Source organism: Phacochoerus africanus, chromosome 6 (genome assembly GCF_016906955.1).
Source record: "Phacochoerus africanus isolate WHEZ1 chromosome 6, ROS_Pafr_v1, whole genome shotgun sequence".
Taxonomy (NCBI): Eukaryota; Metazoa; Chordata; class Mammalia; order Artiodactyla; family Suidae; genus Phacochoerus; species Phacochoerus africanus.
In genome coordinates, this window is record NC_062549.1 from 30,586,973 (window position 1) to 30,602,671 (window position 15,699).

Consider the following 15,699-nt stretch of genomic DNA (forward strand, 5'->3'; position numbering starts at 1 on the left):
TTGTCTGACACCTTTCAATATTGTCTTCTGATCATGAGTATGATACCCTTCCTATTTATGTTCTTCTAACTTTAAATAGCTAATATTTTCAAGAACATTACAAATGATAGTTTTTAAGCTTCATTTTCTTCATGTTGGTTGTACATAAAAAGTTCTTATTCTTTTTAAAATATCGAACTTGTATTTAGTGACCTTGCTAAATCAGCTAATTTCAATAATTTGATCTTTTTGAAATATTCTATGTCCACAATTACGTCATATACAAATAATATTTAAAGTCCTTCCCTCTATAACCTGCCTTTTCTTTTTCTGGCTTTATAGAAGTGGTTGGAATTACTAGGAGAATGTTGAATATCACTGTCATGTTTCCTATCTGGGAGAAAACTTTCAAAACTTCACCATTAAAGATGATGTTTTCTGTAAATTTTAAGGATAATTTTTTCATCAATAAGGAAGATTCCTCTTTCCTAGTTTGCTAGAGTTTTTATCATAAACAGGCATTGAAATTCATCAAGTGCTTCTTCTGCTTTTGGAGAAATGATCATAGATTTTTATTTCTATAAATTGGCAAATAGCACCAATTTCAAAATGCTAACTGCTCTTGCTTTCTTAGAATAAACCCAATTTTGCTGTAATATATTATTCTTTCACATAGTGCTGAATTTGATTTGTGACTATTTTAGGTAAGATTTTGTATCTATGTTCACATGACACTGTTCTGTATTTCTATTTATTGTTGGAAGGATTGTAAAGTTTTGGTGTCAAGGTCATGCTAGCCTCAGTAACAGAAGTCCTCCTTTTTCTCAGTATCCTGGAAGAACTCATTTAAGACTGATACTGTCTTTCCTTAAATACTTATAAGAATCACCCAGTAGAACCACACAGGCCTGAGTTTTTTGTGGGAAGGTTTATTATTTTTTTTAATTAAGAGATTCAACTTTTTTAATACAAAAATTCTATTTCTTCTTGGATTAGTTTAATATAATTCTATTTTCCAAAACATTTTTCCATTTCATCTACATTGTCAAGTTTACTGATGCAAAGTTGTTCACACTATCCTAGCTCTTTAAGGTCTCATGGCTCCAGTGATGTCTCCCTTTAAATTCCTTTCTTTTTCTTAATCTTGCTAGAGTTTACAATTTTTTTATTCTCCAATTTTGTTTTCTATGCTTGTTTTAAATTTTATTGATTTTTGCTCATATCTTCATTTTGTCCTACTTTCTATTTTTATTAGGTTAAATTTGTGGTTGCTCTTCTAGCTGTTTGAGAAGGAAAGCTTAGAGCCTCTTCTTCTACTTATCACTTAATATTACTATACTCCCAAAATCTATCTCAAGAATTGTCTTTTCGATCAGTCTGTAATCCCCAAGGGCATCTTATCCATGAATTATGGCTTCAGTGTTTACCTATATGTTGTTGATTTGAAAATCTTTTAATCTATCAGAACAGAATATTAAATCCCCTCATCCCCAATCTGTTCTCTAGTTTCTTATTACACTATAATGAAGTCTACAACTAGCCTAATTTACTGATACTCCTTGTACATTTCCCAGCTTTATGAACAATACACCCACTTTCTAAGTAAAAAACCCCAGAGCTATCTTAACTCTTTCCGATATTCAATTAATAACCATATTTTATTAATCCTAACTCCTATATCTCTTTCACATCCATGCCTCCTTTCTAATCACCATTGCTACTATCCTTATTCTGGCCTCATCATTTTTTTCTCTGGACTTTTCGACAGGCTTGTTTATTAGTCTCCTTGTCTCCAGGTGTTCTCTGTACTAATCTTCTTTTCAGACATCTTCCTAAAGTGCAAATTTAATCATGTCATTTCTTCACTCAAATTTTCTTAATTGCTCCTATGAGATAAAAAAACAAACCTAAATTTCTTGACACGGCACAAAACAAAGTTCTTTATAAAATCAGTCTTACTTTGCTATGTACTCCCCACCAAAAAAAGTCCCCCCCCAAAAAACACAGAGACAGATGTTAAAAATAACAAATGACTCATACTACTGCCTGATGTGTCTAGTACCCTCTTACAACCCCATTTTTTAAACTGTGGTGTTCCCTCAACTTGAATGCTTCCTTTCATCACTATTACCAGCACCACCACCACCACAGTTCCTAGGACCACCTTTCATAAATGGTGGAAAGTAGTGTGTTTAATCAAAGACTTCTTAAATATAAAAATAACTTGATTATCAATAAATCCAAACTCAAATTTATATTTACGTATTTAATTTTATTTGGTATATACCACTATGATCTTATTGTAATTAAAATCCAATACAGGATTTTTTTATGATTAGTCAACTCCACAAAGACAATAATACTGCTGTGGAAGCCCAAAGGGGGAAAAAACTGAGATATTTATTTACAGTTCCCTATATTGTAAACATTTAATCTATATACTGTTAGTAACTTTTAATGAGAGCTTTACATTGACAAGGAAACAATGCTCGGCATTTCTATTCATTTTCAGCAATAGCATATTAAATAGAATATCAGACTTTCTTTTTCATTAGCATTAGGCTTTCTTTAGATAATTATCTAAACTTTCGAAAGATCTAAATATATTCAAGTACTATACAACTAAAACTACTTAAGCCAACATATCTGGCTTATAACTTCATTTCCAGAATAATTTAAAGTGCTATAAGCAACCTGCAATCGACACTTTCTATAAGAACAAAACTACTTTTAACATTAATTTACAATAATATACAATGTTTATCTGGAATAGCTGAAATTTCAGCACAAGGTCACTGTCACATGTATAACAGCAGGATTTTTTTTTCTTGCATAACATGAAGCTTTGAAATTAAATGATAAATTATTGCCACAGTGGCTTATTATTGGTTTCCTACAAAAGAGGATAAGAACTACTGATATATTCTTTTTTTTTTTTTGAGGTCACTTGACAGTATGTTTGCATATTCAACAAGTCTACTGAGTTAAATATTCTACTATAATCACTGCCCCTTTATAACAGCAAATGCTAATGGTAATCAATAACACATACCACTCAAAAAAATCACGAGTTTTTGTTTTTCCTTTTGAACAGGAACCTATATTTTGGGAGTTGGTGTGCAACAAGGCTAAAACAACAGAACTATAAAACAGTATACCTGACACAATATGTTGACGAAATATGCATCCGTTTTATAGTTTTTGTAGTTATGATAATGCCCTGCTAAGCTACAAATATGTAAATAGTATATTTTCTTGCTTGATATATTAAATCCAGTAGAATCATCAAGTTCTCATTCTCCTTTGTCATTTTGTAACTCTTTATCAGGCAATTCAGTGATGAAAGCAGATGCCCAAACCTGCAGATCATATGCATTGTGGTCTATTACAATCAGAATTCTCCTCAAATTTCATTTTTATTAAAATGAAATTGAGAATATAGGCAAAACTAATAAAGAAAATGTTGTAGTGTGAATTAAAACTAAAACTGAGTGGCCCATGAAGTATTATGCATTATTTTGGCATGTGTTTTTTTCCTTCCTAAGTTGAGCATGTCCGAAAGTTACCTGTGCCAACCTCACAGATACAGCGGTATCTAGTCTTCATTCCCTCAATATTCCAGGTTCCACTACTCTGGTAAAACAATCAATATAGTTTAAGAAATAATAAACCAAAACAGGTTCAACAAAAGAGCACCATCCTATTAGGAGACTAAGATAACATGGACTGTAGATGAGGGGGTCACTATGATCAAAATGCTACCAAATTTGACAAAACCTAAGCTGTTATACTGCATGGACCCACACCATGGACTAAACCTAAAGAACTCTGGAAAAGAAACATGATTTTAAAAATAATTCCAAAATTATAGCTGTAATAAATGGTGATACGAACTAATTTAAAGCACAAGTTACATGTTACGTTGTATTGCTTTTTGAACTTTCCAAACAGTGCTTGTTTGTCCATGTCAGGTTTGGGCCATTATCCTGCTTATACAGAGAACATTATATTCATTCAAAAGCCCAGATTTCAATGTCTTGGATAAAGAAATCTTCCTTCTTAGAAAGTGTACGATTCCCGAATGTTTTACAAGAATGGCTTCTTCCATGGTAGAGATCTCCATCAAGCCAGAGGGCAAATTCTCCCCTGTAAGACACAGAAGAAAATAATTTCAACAATCTCTTAATACTTACGTCCTAAGTTGTAAAAGAATAATTGTAGAGGTTGTAAAAATATTAACTTAAATGACACATTTCAATATCCAAAAACTTTACAATCATTTTTTTCAAACCACTCCCTACTTCTTACACGCTGGTACAGGCAACTGCTGATTAACTCATACTGTTAAAAACAAAACAAATAAAAACAAACCTTCAAACTCGGAGGAGGGGTCATTAAATTTTTAACATGAAAACAAATTTCTATTTCTAAAATATCAATACCAATAGTCTCCAGGGTAGAAAACTGAAAATCTGAGAAGTTCTAAAGGATTAGTAATATTTCTCTTTCAAATATCAAGGAGTCACTGTACTCTGAAAGAAGCATTTTAAGCAAAGGGAATTTACTAAACTAAAAATTTTAACAGGAAAACAAATTTCTATTGTCTAAAATATCAATAAAATAGTCTCCAAGGTAGAAAACTGAAAATTTGAGAAGTTCTAAAGGATTAGTAATATTTCTCTTTCAAATATCAAGGAATCACTGTACTGAAAGATAGGTTTTAATCAAAAGGGAATCAACTAAATAGCATTTTAAGATGAGTAAACAAACATTCTACCGAGAGTTTCAAATACTACATTTAAGCACCTTCTCACAAATAATGTCCTTTCTTAGTCATAATATACAAATTAGGGTTCTAATTTCAAAACTTTCCAAATACAGCTGATTTTATAAATAACAAAAGTGAATTTTTAGTTCCTTTTAAAATCTCATAGGAAATGTTCAAAAGACTTACCCTCCACCACCAAAAGCTAGTGAATCCATGTCTCCCTTGATAAAAAACATATTATCTCCTGTCCACTTAAAAACCTATAAAAATGAAAAAAATGCTTTAAATATGTAGATGAAAATGATCACTACACAGTTAGTTTCCCTAAACCCCAAAGAGTTAACAAAACCTTGATTGATAGCAAGAGAAACAACAAAAACAAAAAAGGCTGAGCAGAATGACATGCTGCTTTAGGTTTCAGTGTTTGTATGACTACATACGATGGCATGTGCTCTACCACAACATAAGCTTCAAACCTTCCTATTTCTTCAAAGAGATGAACTTTTTTCTAACTATATAGGTATCAAGAGTTGAATAATGAAAAAAGTTAAAGAAAGTAAAAAAATCAGTTAAAAAATGAAATGTCATTAACCTTTATTTTAACATTAAATATAAATATATATTAATTTGATAACATTTTAATATTTTTATATGGGACTAAGGTCTTTTCTTTGGGTAAAGAATTTGCCTATCACCATTCTCATTTAAGCCTATAACATGTGTTTATGACTTCTAGTTTCAATTTCTTTAAAGAGCAGTGAACATAAGAACACTTGGGAAATTCAAGGGTAAAAACTTGTAGATGGTAATGTTCTTAAATATTTTTAACCTTTCATGGAACCTAATGAATAGCAAACCTAATACAATAGCAAGTTCTAGCACCTCACCTTATAAAAAATTTTCAAAATTATTTTAATTCATTTTCAATAAATAAACTTTAACACTTTTAAGAGCTATGTAACATTTGCTTAATTACATTTATTAGTTATCAGGAAATTTAAATTTACTAGTTATCAGAAACAGCATCATAAAAAAGGTCTGAAAACAAGCACAACTGAAGCTTCAAAAATCTGTAACAACTACAAGCTTCCAGTTAGCTGTAGGCATTAGTTGTTATGTTTTATGGAAGGAATGAAAAGCACTGGTTAAACTGGTGAGCCTCTTAAACCCAAGTTAAGAAAGTTCGTATTGTGTTATCAAATCCTATTTTGTTCATTATAGAAACTGTTCTTAAAGACAACTCATTCTTTTTTAAACCAACTGTATTGATTCCTATTTCCAAGATTATAATTTCATCTCTTAGCAACTGTTTGACATGCTGAACCTGAATGTTCCAGAGATGCTGAGATTGCATTCAGTATTTTGAAAAGTCATATATTCACTAAAATTCATGTATATCTTTAAATTTTAGGTCTTAATGGTATCAGAATATATCTAATTTAAATCACACTACAATAAAGAAAAAATAGGTAATCACTTTTATTTAAACCCAAATAGTTTATTTTTTTAAGTTTTCAAGACTGATTTAATTAAACTTAGTCACTAAAAGTTTCTAGGAATTTTGTAATGACAATTTGTAAACAAAAAGGGTAATAATGATATATATTCCTTACTGAGCTTGGTACCATGCCAAGGATTATACACACATAATTCTAATTAAAATTTTAAATAACCCTGTTACATATATGACCCCATTCCTTTCTTTTTTTTTTTTTGTCTTTTTTACGTCTGCAAGTGTGGCATATGGAAGTTCCTAGGCTAGGGGTCAAATGGCAGTTATAGGTGTCAGCCTACTCCACAGCCACAGCAACATGGGATCCAAGCTGCGTCTGCGACCTACGCCACAGCTCCTGGCAACACCAGATCCTTAACCCACTGAGGGAGGCCAGGGATCGAACCTATGCTCTCATGGATACTAGACAGGTTCATTACCACTGAGCCACAATGGGAACTCCTATGACCCCCATTCTATACACAGGAAAGCTAAAGCCCAAAATGTCAAAAAAGTGATAAGTTATCAGTTGGTAAAAAGTAGAGATTTAAAGTCAAATGCAAGTATGTACACAGGATTCCAAAGTGAATGTTCTTTTCATGCTGCCATCTCTTTACAAACTGAATATAACTGGAATAACTATCCTTACCTCAAATTCTGGACAGAATGTAAAAACAAAGGTCTCTCCAGTACCATAAAAGCCATCACTTACTTTAAATGGCTCAGATGCTAATGCACCAAAAACCTAAGGGTGAAAAAGGCATATTCAATGACGTGACTATTTGTTTCAGTAAGCATAATATATGTTTAAGTGCAAGGCAAAAAAAACAGAAATCTAGCACAGTTTTATCTATTTATATTTAAAAAGGGAAACATGATTGGTTGTTACACAGTTTGTATTACTGTCAGGTACAAAGCATATTAGTTTCTCAATGAGGAGAAAAGATTTTTCCCAGTTTGGAAATATAGAAACATGCAGTAAGCATTTATAATGCAATATAATTGTTGTAACAAATAACATTAAAAAGACAATCTAAAAATTGCCAGACACATTTCAGGAGGACAATGTACATATATAAGGATATAAGATGCTGCTGCGGCACTGTAGCAGTTAAGAAAGCAAAACCCCCTCACGATAGGTAAACATTCTACTACTAAAAAGGTATGCTGTTTTTTTCTTCATTAGACAGTTACACTTCACGAGGACAGAACTTGGTCTGAACTGTTTGGTATTTAATGTCTTGGCCTTACACACACAGGAGAGACCCCAGAAAATGAATGAGTGATTAAGATGCCTGGACAAGGTATTTCAAGGCTCTGGGTCTAAGATTCCCCATCATACAATGGGAATGTGGAGTCTGATGGATGATCTCTACAGTCACTCTCTCTGGACATTCTATTTTTATAGTCATTATTTTTAAATTGACTTTCTCATTGCAAGATATGTATATATATAAAACATAACTGTACAGATCAATTTGGAATTACCACACAGCAAAGTCCCATTTAACCTTCATTCAGACAGAGAATTAGGATGTTATGAGCACGCCAGAAGCTCTCTTTGTGCTTCCTCTGTACCACCTCCTCCATCTCCCCAAAGGAAGCTACTAGGCCTGACAATACCAAAGATTTGTTGGCCCATTTAGGACCTTGCTGTTTCAGGAATAATCAGTGTTCCTTGTGCTTACCTGTGACTTTGTTCTTGGTATCATCATCACGTATCTTTAACCTTCAAAACTTTAACCACACTTCAAGACTGACAATTTCCACCCTTTCCCTGAACCTCATTCTTATCTCCCCCAAAGAGAAATGGACAACTTTTACCCTAAAAACCCACTTTACTTTTCATTTTTATTTATTTATTTAGTCTTTTTTGTTGTTGTTTGTTGTTGTTTTGTTTTGCTTTGTTTTTTTAGAGCCACACCTGTGGCATATGGAAATTCTCAGGCTAGGGCTGAATCAGAGCTGCAGCTGCTGGCCTATGCCACAGCCATAGCAATGCCAGATCCAAGCTGCAAGTGCAACCTACGCTGCAGCTTGCGGCAATGCCAGATTCTTAACCCACTGAGCAAGGCCAGGGATCGAACCCACAACCTAATGGTTCCTAGTCAGATTTGTTTCTGCTATGCTACGATGGGAACTCCCGCCCTTTTACTTTTTATAGGTTCTCACTATACTAGGCATATTTTACTTGGCAGTAGAGATAGTCACATATTTTAACGCTCCTAGTCTATAATTCCTTTGAAGGCAGAAACTCAAATTATTCATGTTCGTATCTATCCTCTATAGGACTCAGCATTGCCTTGCATACCAAAAGCACTCAATAATTAGCAGTTAAAGTGAATAAAATAATTTTTATCAAAAGCATATGCTAAAGCTATTGTTATTACTATCATCTATTAAAAAGGTAAGGTAAAAAGTAATGTCATTACTTTTCATACCTGCCCATCACTGTCTTTAATCACCATCAGCACTGGGGTGTCTAAACCTGTCATTGTTCGATACAGGGTCTTCAAGCTTGTGCCATGCTTCCCGGTACCATAAACAAGAGTCCATGGGTAGCCAATTGTTCTTGGAGGAAGATGCTTGGTAAGCTTTGAAAAGTAAATTGTTAACACATACTTGATAGCTACTTATTGTCAATTTGTAAAATACCAATGCCAGCTGGAATTTAATAGTACTTCATAAAATGCAGCCTACAAAATGACAGTAGAAATCATTTATCATTGTCAAAGATACTGAGACACATGAAGACTAACTGTACCTTTCTCAGCATGAAATGTTAATTGTTCATTAGGAAAAGAATCATACCAAACAATATACAGATTAGCATAGAGGCAAGAAAAATGGAGTACTTAGATGCTGTGCCCCCTATATCAAAGTAGCAAAAATATGTGATGAACCCTTAGCTTGAATTAATAACCTCTCAATCTAGAGCCAGATTATTAGAGTTAGAAATCAAGCTTCGATACTTTATAACCACGTGGCTTTGTACATTTACTCAACCTCTCTATACCCAAGTTTCTTAACTTATAAAATGGGACAATAGTTCTGTAACAACTACATGAAAAAAACCTAGCAAGTAGTTGGTACACAATAAGAAATTAAATATTAGCTATTATATTGTCCCACCAAAATTGGTATTGTTATTTATTTTAATGTCTCCTGACGTAAATCTCCTAATCTCTTCTATTACGTTAGTTGCTATATTCTGTTTACTTTTTCTTCACTGAAGAGGAAGACTAGGAGCAACAGCCCTGCTTCTTCAAATTTCAAAAAACAACTGAAAAGAGGCTATTTTACTGGTCACAGACACACACTCAGAAATGCACATATGTGGGTATGTCATACCTTTTCAATTTGATCTGGCAGTAAGAGTTCACTGGGATCACTTAAGTTTGGTCGAAAAGATTCAGATTCCAGGTCTGCTTTTGCTGGAGCAAGCTGCTTTGAATTTATATCTTCCCTTGTAGTAATCTAAAAGAAGTAAACAGCAAGAGCGTATTAATACAAAACTGCAACAAACCTTCAAAAATTTAAGTCTTTTGAGAGAAATCAAACTTTATACCTTAAAAAAGGTGCTAAAGCTTTAATTAAGGATTTAGAAGGGAAAAGATGCTCCAGATCTAATAATAACAGCATGTCCAATGTTGAAAAAAATTTTTCATAAGCAGATATTTTTGTCATCCACTACTTTAAGAAGGGCAAGTATTGAATGATAAACTGCACATTTCTGTGTAAAAAAAGATTAAGTTGCATACAAATTTCAATTTTTCTGTTGAATGACAAAAGTGAGACAGCTAGCTTGTTTTTTATCTGTGCTATTTAAAAAATGATAAACATAAACTTTGCCAAAAATAATTAGGAAAATTTCCTGCGTTCCAAAATTTTAATTTAAAAATTAGCACAATATATGTTTCATTGGTGTGCATGTGTATATGAATTATTTGCTTCACTGAAAAGTTATTTTTTAAAATGCCTTTTTTAAATTTTACTTTCTAAACAAGGATTTTTTTCTAAATCTAACTGAACCAAACAATGAATTTAAAAGTTAATTTGTTCGCAAATCTATTTTCTTTCTTTTCTTTTTTTTGGAGGGTTCACCTGTGGAATATGGAAGTCTCAGGTTAGGGGCTGAATTGGAGCTACAGCTGCCAGCCTACACCACAGCCACAGCAACCCTGGATAAGGGCCTCATCTGCAACTCCCACTGCAGCTTGCAGCAACACGGCATCCTTAACTCAATGAGCAAGGCCAGGGATTGAACCCGCAATCTCATGAATAATATTTGGGCTCTTAAACCTGCTGAGCCACAATGGGAACTCCCTCAAATCTATTTTTTAAATTAGAACAATTAGATACATTAAAAAGAACGTATGGTTTTTTTGGATGGAAAATTATCTGATATTCTTACAGTGATAAAAACGATGATTAATTCAAAACAAATTCCTACACATTTATTCTGTTGGCACTTACTTTCTCATAATTTTATTCTCATATACAAAATGAAATAATATTAGAAAATAAATACGTGAAACAACACTGATATTCTTAAAGTGATAAAACGTTTAAAATTCTATACAATTTATTCTGTTGGCACTTATTTTTCACATTAATTTAATATATAAAATACAATAATACTAGAAAGTAAATGTGTGAAACATAACTATTATTGATGAAAGTTTCAAAGTGGAAAACAGAATTCTATTGGAGCAGATAACTAAAATGCAGCAATTCTTGACAACTGCGACTCCACGTAGGAATGAAATCTTACTAAATTATTTTGTTCCTTTAACAGATTTCTTACTAAACCTAAACAACATATATTTTCAACCAATATATGTTCTAGAACTGATAATTTTTTGATGAGAACTATATTAATTCTTTCACATCATCACATTTACCCTTATTTTGATGATGTGAAAGGTTAAAAAAATCCAAGGCAGCAAGAGAAGCATTAAAAGAAAAGAAAAAATTCAGTAGTTCTAGCAAAGCCATGAAAGCATATCTCATTAAGAACGGAAAACACACATATAATACACAAAACTGAAAAAATGAGTTCAAATATATAGTTCTTATTTCTAAAAAAATCACAAGATTCTTTCACAGAATTTTAAATAATTTATCTGGTTCTAGTGCCTAGCCTACCCTATTCCAAAGTATTCTAATACCAACCAGGACAACCTCAAGGACAAAAACAATTCATCCCATTAAGATATTGATGTAGGGGTGATAGAACTGAAATAGACTTAAAGAAGAGAACCCTGCTATCAATTTTTAAACATTTCCCACAGTGCCACGTCCTGCACATTCTGTTTAGTAAGATTCAATCTCAATCCAAGACATTCTTCCAATATTAAATGAAAACTTCTCACCAAGCTAAGAAACAGTACTGAGAACAGTTCTAAAATGACAGAAAATTCCTCCAAATAGTTATCAAATGAAAAGACTCAGAAAAGATAGTCCTACAGCTCTTCAACGCAATATTGTACTCTTTAATACAAAAAGGAATTTTCTGATGGGGTACTTCAGCACTGCAGTAAAAACAAATCCTTCAAAAAAGAGATTTGCCCGGACGAAAGACACTAAAAACAGGAGGATTCAATCTCTGGAGGGGTGTAAACTATCTGAAGGGGGCACCTGGAGACGTCTGCAGAGTGTGCGCAGTTCCTCTGTATTTAGAGCATCGATCCTGCGGTGATACTCAGCCACTGACACTACCTGAATATGGAGACAGGAAGACAATAATTCCACCGGCAGTTGAGAAAAACAGCCAAATAAAACAAAACAAAAACTGGAGAAATTTAAATGGGAAAGAGAACTGTAATCAGGATTTCTTTCCCTACTCCATGCTGAAAATCCAAGTGATTTATATATTAAACTACAGTGAAATACATATGAATGAATTTATTAACTACATATTAGCTACTATTATCGAACTACCTATTAGTACACAACATAATGTTTATTTTATGGATTGTTTCATATGGACAGGATTTGACTGAGTAAAGAGAGCTGCAGTTATAAAAAGAAACACTATATAAAACATAACATGCTTTGCTAACATCAAAGATAACATCTAAAAATCTAAATATCCTGCAGTTTACAAAGAAAATGGTAGCGTCAAATATCCTCTTCAAATCAATTTAGCTCAAACATTACAGCTATGTAATGCTGGAAAAATTTCTTCTAGGCAAAGGTAACAAACATACCCATGCTATATGATCTGTATCACAAGAAAGAAGTGAGGGAGCAAGAAAAAGAAATGAAATACATTTTAAAATTTAGAGCAGTAAGAAAAATAAGCTCCAGAAAGAGAAAATTAGATTTTTAAAGACAAGTCTAATAGACAGTATTCTCATGTATGTCTACGTACCTCAGTTTCTCTAAACGACCCTTTTCAGTTTTTGCCTCTCTATAGTATTTCTTTAGAGTGGTACTGTAGCAGTTATTTGTGACTGAAACTCAATGACTTTTCCACATTCTAAATTCCCTAAAGGAAATTCTCTATCTTCTATAATTGCCTAGACCAGTCTCTTGCATAGTGCTGAACTTGAAAGCCATATATGACAGATAAACATTACAAAAAACCCACAAAAACAGACAAGTTCCTCAGGCTGACACAACAGCTATAGCTTTTTCAGAATATGATGTAATTCTCAAGACAGTAACTATAATATAATGAACTCTGGTGGTGCTATAATATGTGCTGAATTCTCCTAACTATGGCATATTCCTTTAGTGATCAATCAGTTGTGGAGAGGTTCTGACCACAAAACGCAGTTAATCCAACTGACCCATAAAGAGTTTAGACTTCTAACCTAGGTTTTTAGAAGGTTCTTATTCCAGCCAACTAAAATGAGTTAGCCACCTCTGTGAAGAGCTATGTAAAACAGCTGAAAGCTATAAAAGACATGAGAACAGAAAAAAGGAAAAGAAACTAAAAAGATTTTCCATTCTGGTCATTTTTATTAGATTGACTTTTGCAAAGCAAGAATGCATGCAATGTGATAGCTGACTCTACTACAAGAAACGTAAACTGGTTATGATCTCAAGCTCTGAGGAATCAGATGGATTGGGTTCCCCCCCTTTATCTATTTCTCCATAAAACAATGGAAATAAAAGAGTACTACCAAATAGGGTTTCTGTGTAAATAAAATGAAGAAATGAAATACATACCCAGGACTGCGTGAGGTGCCTACCACAGAATAAATTAGGGCTAACCCTACTTTTACTCCTGATGATTTTTCATCAATTACCCTAAGGACTAAAGGATAATGTGTTAAGAGTCTCTTTATTTATTTCTGGTTTTCATTTTTGATATTAAAATATTTCAGTTTTTTGTTTGTTTTTGCTTTTTAGGGCCACACCCTCGGCATACGGAAGTTCCCAGGCTAGGGGTGGAATCGGAGCTATAGATGCTGGCCTACACCATAGCCACAGCAATGCCAGATTCTCAACCCACTGAGCGAGGCCATGGATTGAACCCACATCCTCATGGATCCTAGCTGAGTTTGCTACCACTGAGCCACAATGGGAACTCCCAATATTTCAGTTTTGAGAACTCAAGTATTTTGTAATACTTTGAATATCTATTCTGAAATTTTAGTTTAAAAATATTAAAAACATTTCTATTAAGAACATAACTTCCAATAAAGTTGAAAGAAAAAAGTTGAAATTTCAGTAGTAAAAAAAAGAAATCACAGTTTGCTTTTCTAAGGCCAGCAAAAGAAATCTCTACAAAATATTTAATGACTAGTTAATACTTTTCTTCCTTCTTCCTACGGCATTCAGTCTAATTAAGAGTCTCCCTAGGAGTTTCTGTCGTGGCTCAGTGGCTAACGAATCTGACTAGGAACCATGAGGTTGTGGGTTTGATCCCTGGCCTTGCTCAGTGGGTTAAGGATCCAGCATTGCTGTGAGCTGTGATGTAGGTTGCAGACGAGGCTCGGATACCTTGTTGCCGTAGCTCTGGTGTAGGCCAGTGGCTACAGCTCCTATTCAACCCCTAGCCTGGGAACCTCCATGTGCTGCAGGAGTGGCCCTAGAAAAGGCAAAAAGACAAAAGACAAAAAGACAAAAAAAAAAAAAAGAGTCTCCTTAGATAAGAATTTTCAAATTATATAACTTAATTACTCCTCTGTGTACTTTTATTCCTCTACTTAACACTGATCTCACACTTAAAGATCTTCCTTTTACTATATGAAAACACACTTTCTGATTGAAAATAAAAACTGAATTTGCTCACAAAGGGGATAAGTTATAACCTAACTGTATCAACATCACCTAGAGCAGGAATTATCAGTGAGGGAACCAGAAACTGCCATCATAAGTGTAAGCTTATTGGAGCTCCTGTTGTGGCGCAGCAGAAACCAATCCGACTAGTATCCATGAGGACACAGCTTTGATTGCTGGCCTTGCTCAGTGGGTTGGGGATTCGGCACTGTGAGCTGTGATGTAGGTCAGAGACATGGCTCAGATCCTGAGTTGCTGTGGCTGTGGCGTAGGCCAGCAGCTATAGCTCCGATTCGACTCCTAGCCTGAGAACTACCATATGCCTCAGGTGCAGCCCTAAATTAGAAAAAAAAAGTATAAGCTTATAACATCTGGTAAAATCATAGTTTCTTGAATGTCACAAATCTAACTTTTCATGTTCATACCCTTTAAAACAAAACTAAAATAAGAAACTGTATTCCTTTCTGGGTCTTATAAACTTACCACTTCCTTACTCTTAAATATTTACTCATGCTGTGATGAATGAAGATATATAATATTGTCAAAAAGAATCTGTGAACTAATAAAGAAATGGATTTGAAATCTAATGAACAGAAAAAAATACCTCCTCCTTTTAAAATAAATGAATAATGGGATATAGATTCCTAGTTTATATGGTAGAAATGGAATTAGTCTCAAATTAATTTTTAATCCCTTGGTAAATCATACTCCATGTACAAAACTTATTGCTTTACCCAAAAGAGTAAATCTAAGTAGAAAATGGATATATTTCTACAAAATGTCCTATATAACATTCTCAATTATTAAGCGTACAGAGTTTAGGAAATCGAGACATTCTAACTAAAAGAGTATTCACTGTCTGGCTTAAAAGTCCCTTCTTGAGCAAAGTGGTTTACATACACAGCTAAATCCCTTCTGTAGAAACTATGGTACTTATGAACTACCCACAGCAGAATGAAGTGCTACCCTCTAGTCTTTTCAGTTTTTGACAAAGGAGTCACTCACAAAGCGTTTGCCTAAGCATTTACTTTCAACAAATTACAAAAGCGAGAACTAAATCCAACCATCTCTATCACAAAGAAACTAACAACAACCTCCAGAAGAGAAGCTGAAAACTGAGAAAACGTAGAGTTGCTGTAAATCCCACGAAAAAGAACATGTTCTCTTAGAAAGAAAGAGCCTTACCTGGGTCTAAAAGCACCCCCCTTCCAGGATGTTCCAGTAT

At 33.6% G+C, this 15,699-nt stretch overlaps 1 protein-coding gene across 7 annotated transcripts in view; it reads right to left on the bottom strand.

Annotated features, from left to right (window-relative positions):
• Positions 1 to 2,230: 2,230 nt before the first annotated feature.
• The window catches only part of OXR1 (oxidation resistance 1), a 523,168-nt gene continuing 509,699 nt past the window's right edge, over positions 2,231 to 15,699 (bottom strand). For 3 of the 7 annotated variants that reach the window (XM_047783423.1, XM_047783426.1, XM_047783427.1), the window contains 6 exons: positions 11,880 to 11,960; positions 9,591 to 9,716; positions 8,681 to 8,833; positions 6,889 to 6,984; positions 4,934 to 5,007; positions 2,231 to 4,125 (listed from right to left, as the gene is read on the bottom strand). In XM_047783423.1, coding sequence (XP_047639379.1) covers positions 3,990 to 4,125; positions 4,934 to 5,007; positions 6,889 to 6,984; positions 8,681 to 8,833; positions 9,591 to 9,716; positions 11,880 to 11,960 — 666 coding nt within the window. In that variant the 3' untranslated portion in view covers positions 2,231 to 3,989. The remainder of the gene's footprint in view (positions 4,126 to 4,933; positions 5,008 to 6,888; positions 6,985 to 8,680; positions 8,834 to 9,590; positions 9,717 to 11,879; positions 11,961 to 15,699) is intronic. The other 4 variants (XM_047783425.1, XM_047783422.1, XM_047783428.1 and 1 more) reach the window with 2 other exon arrangements.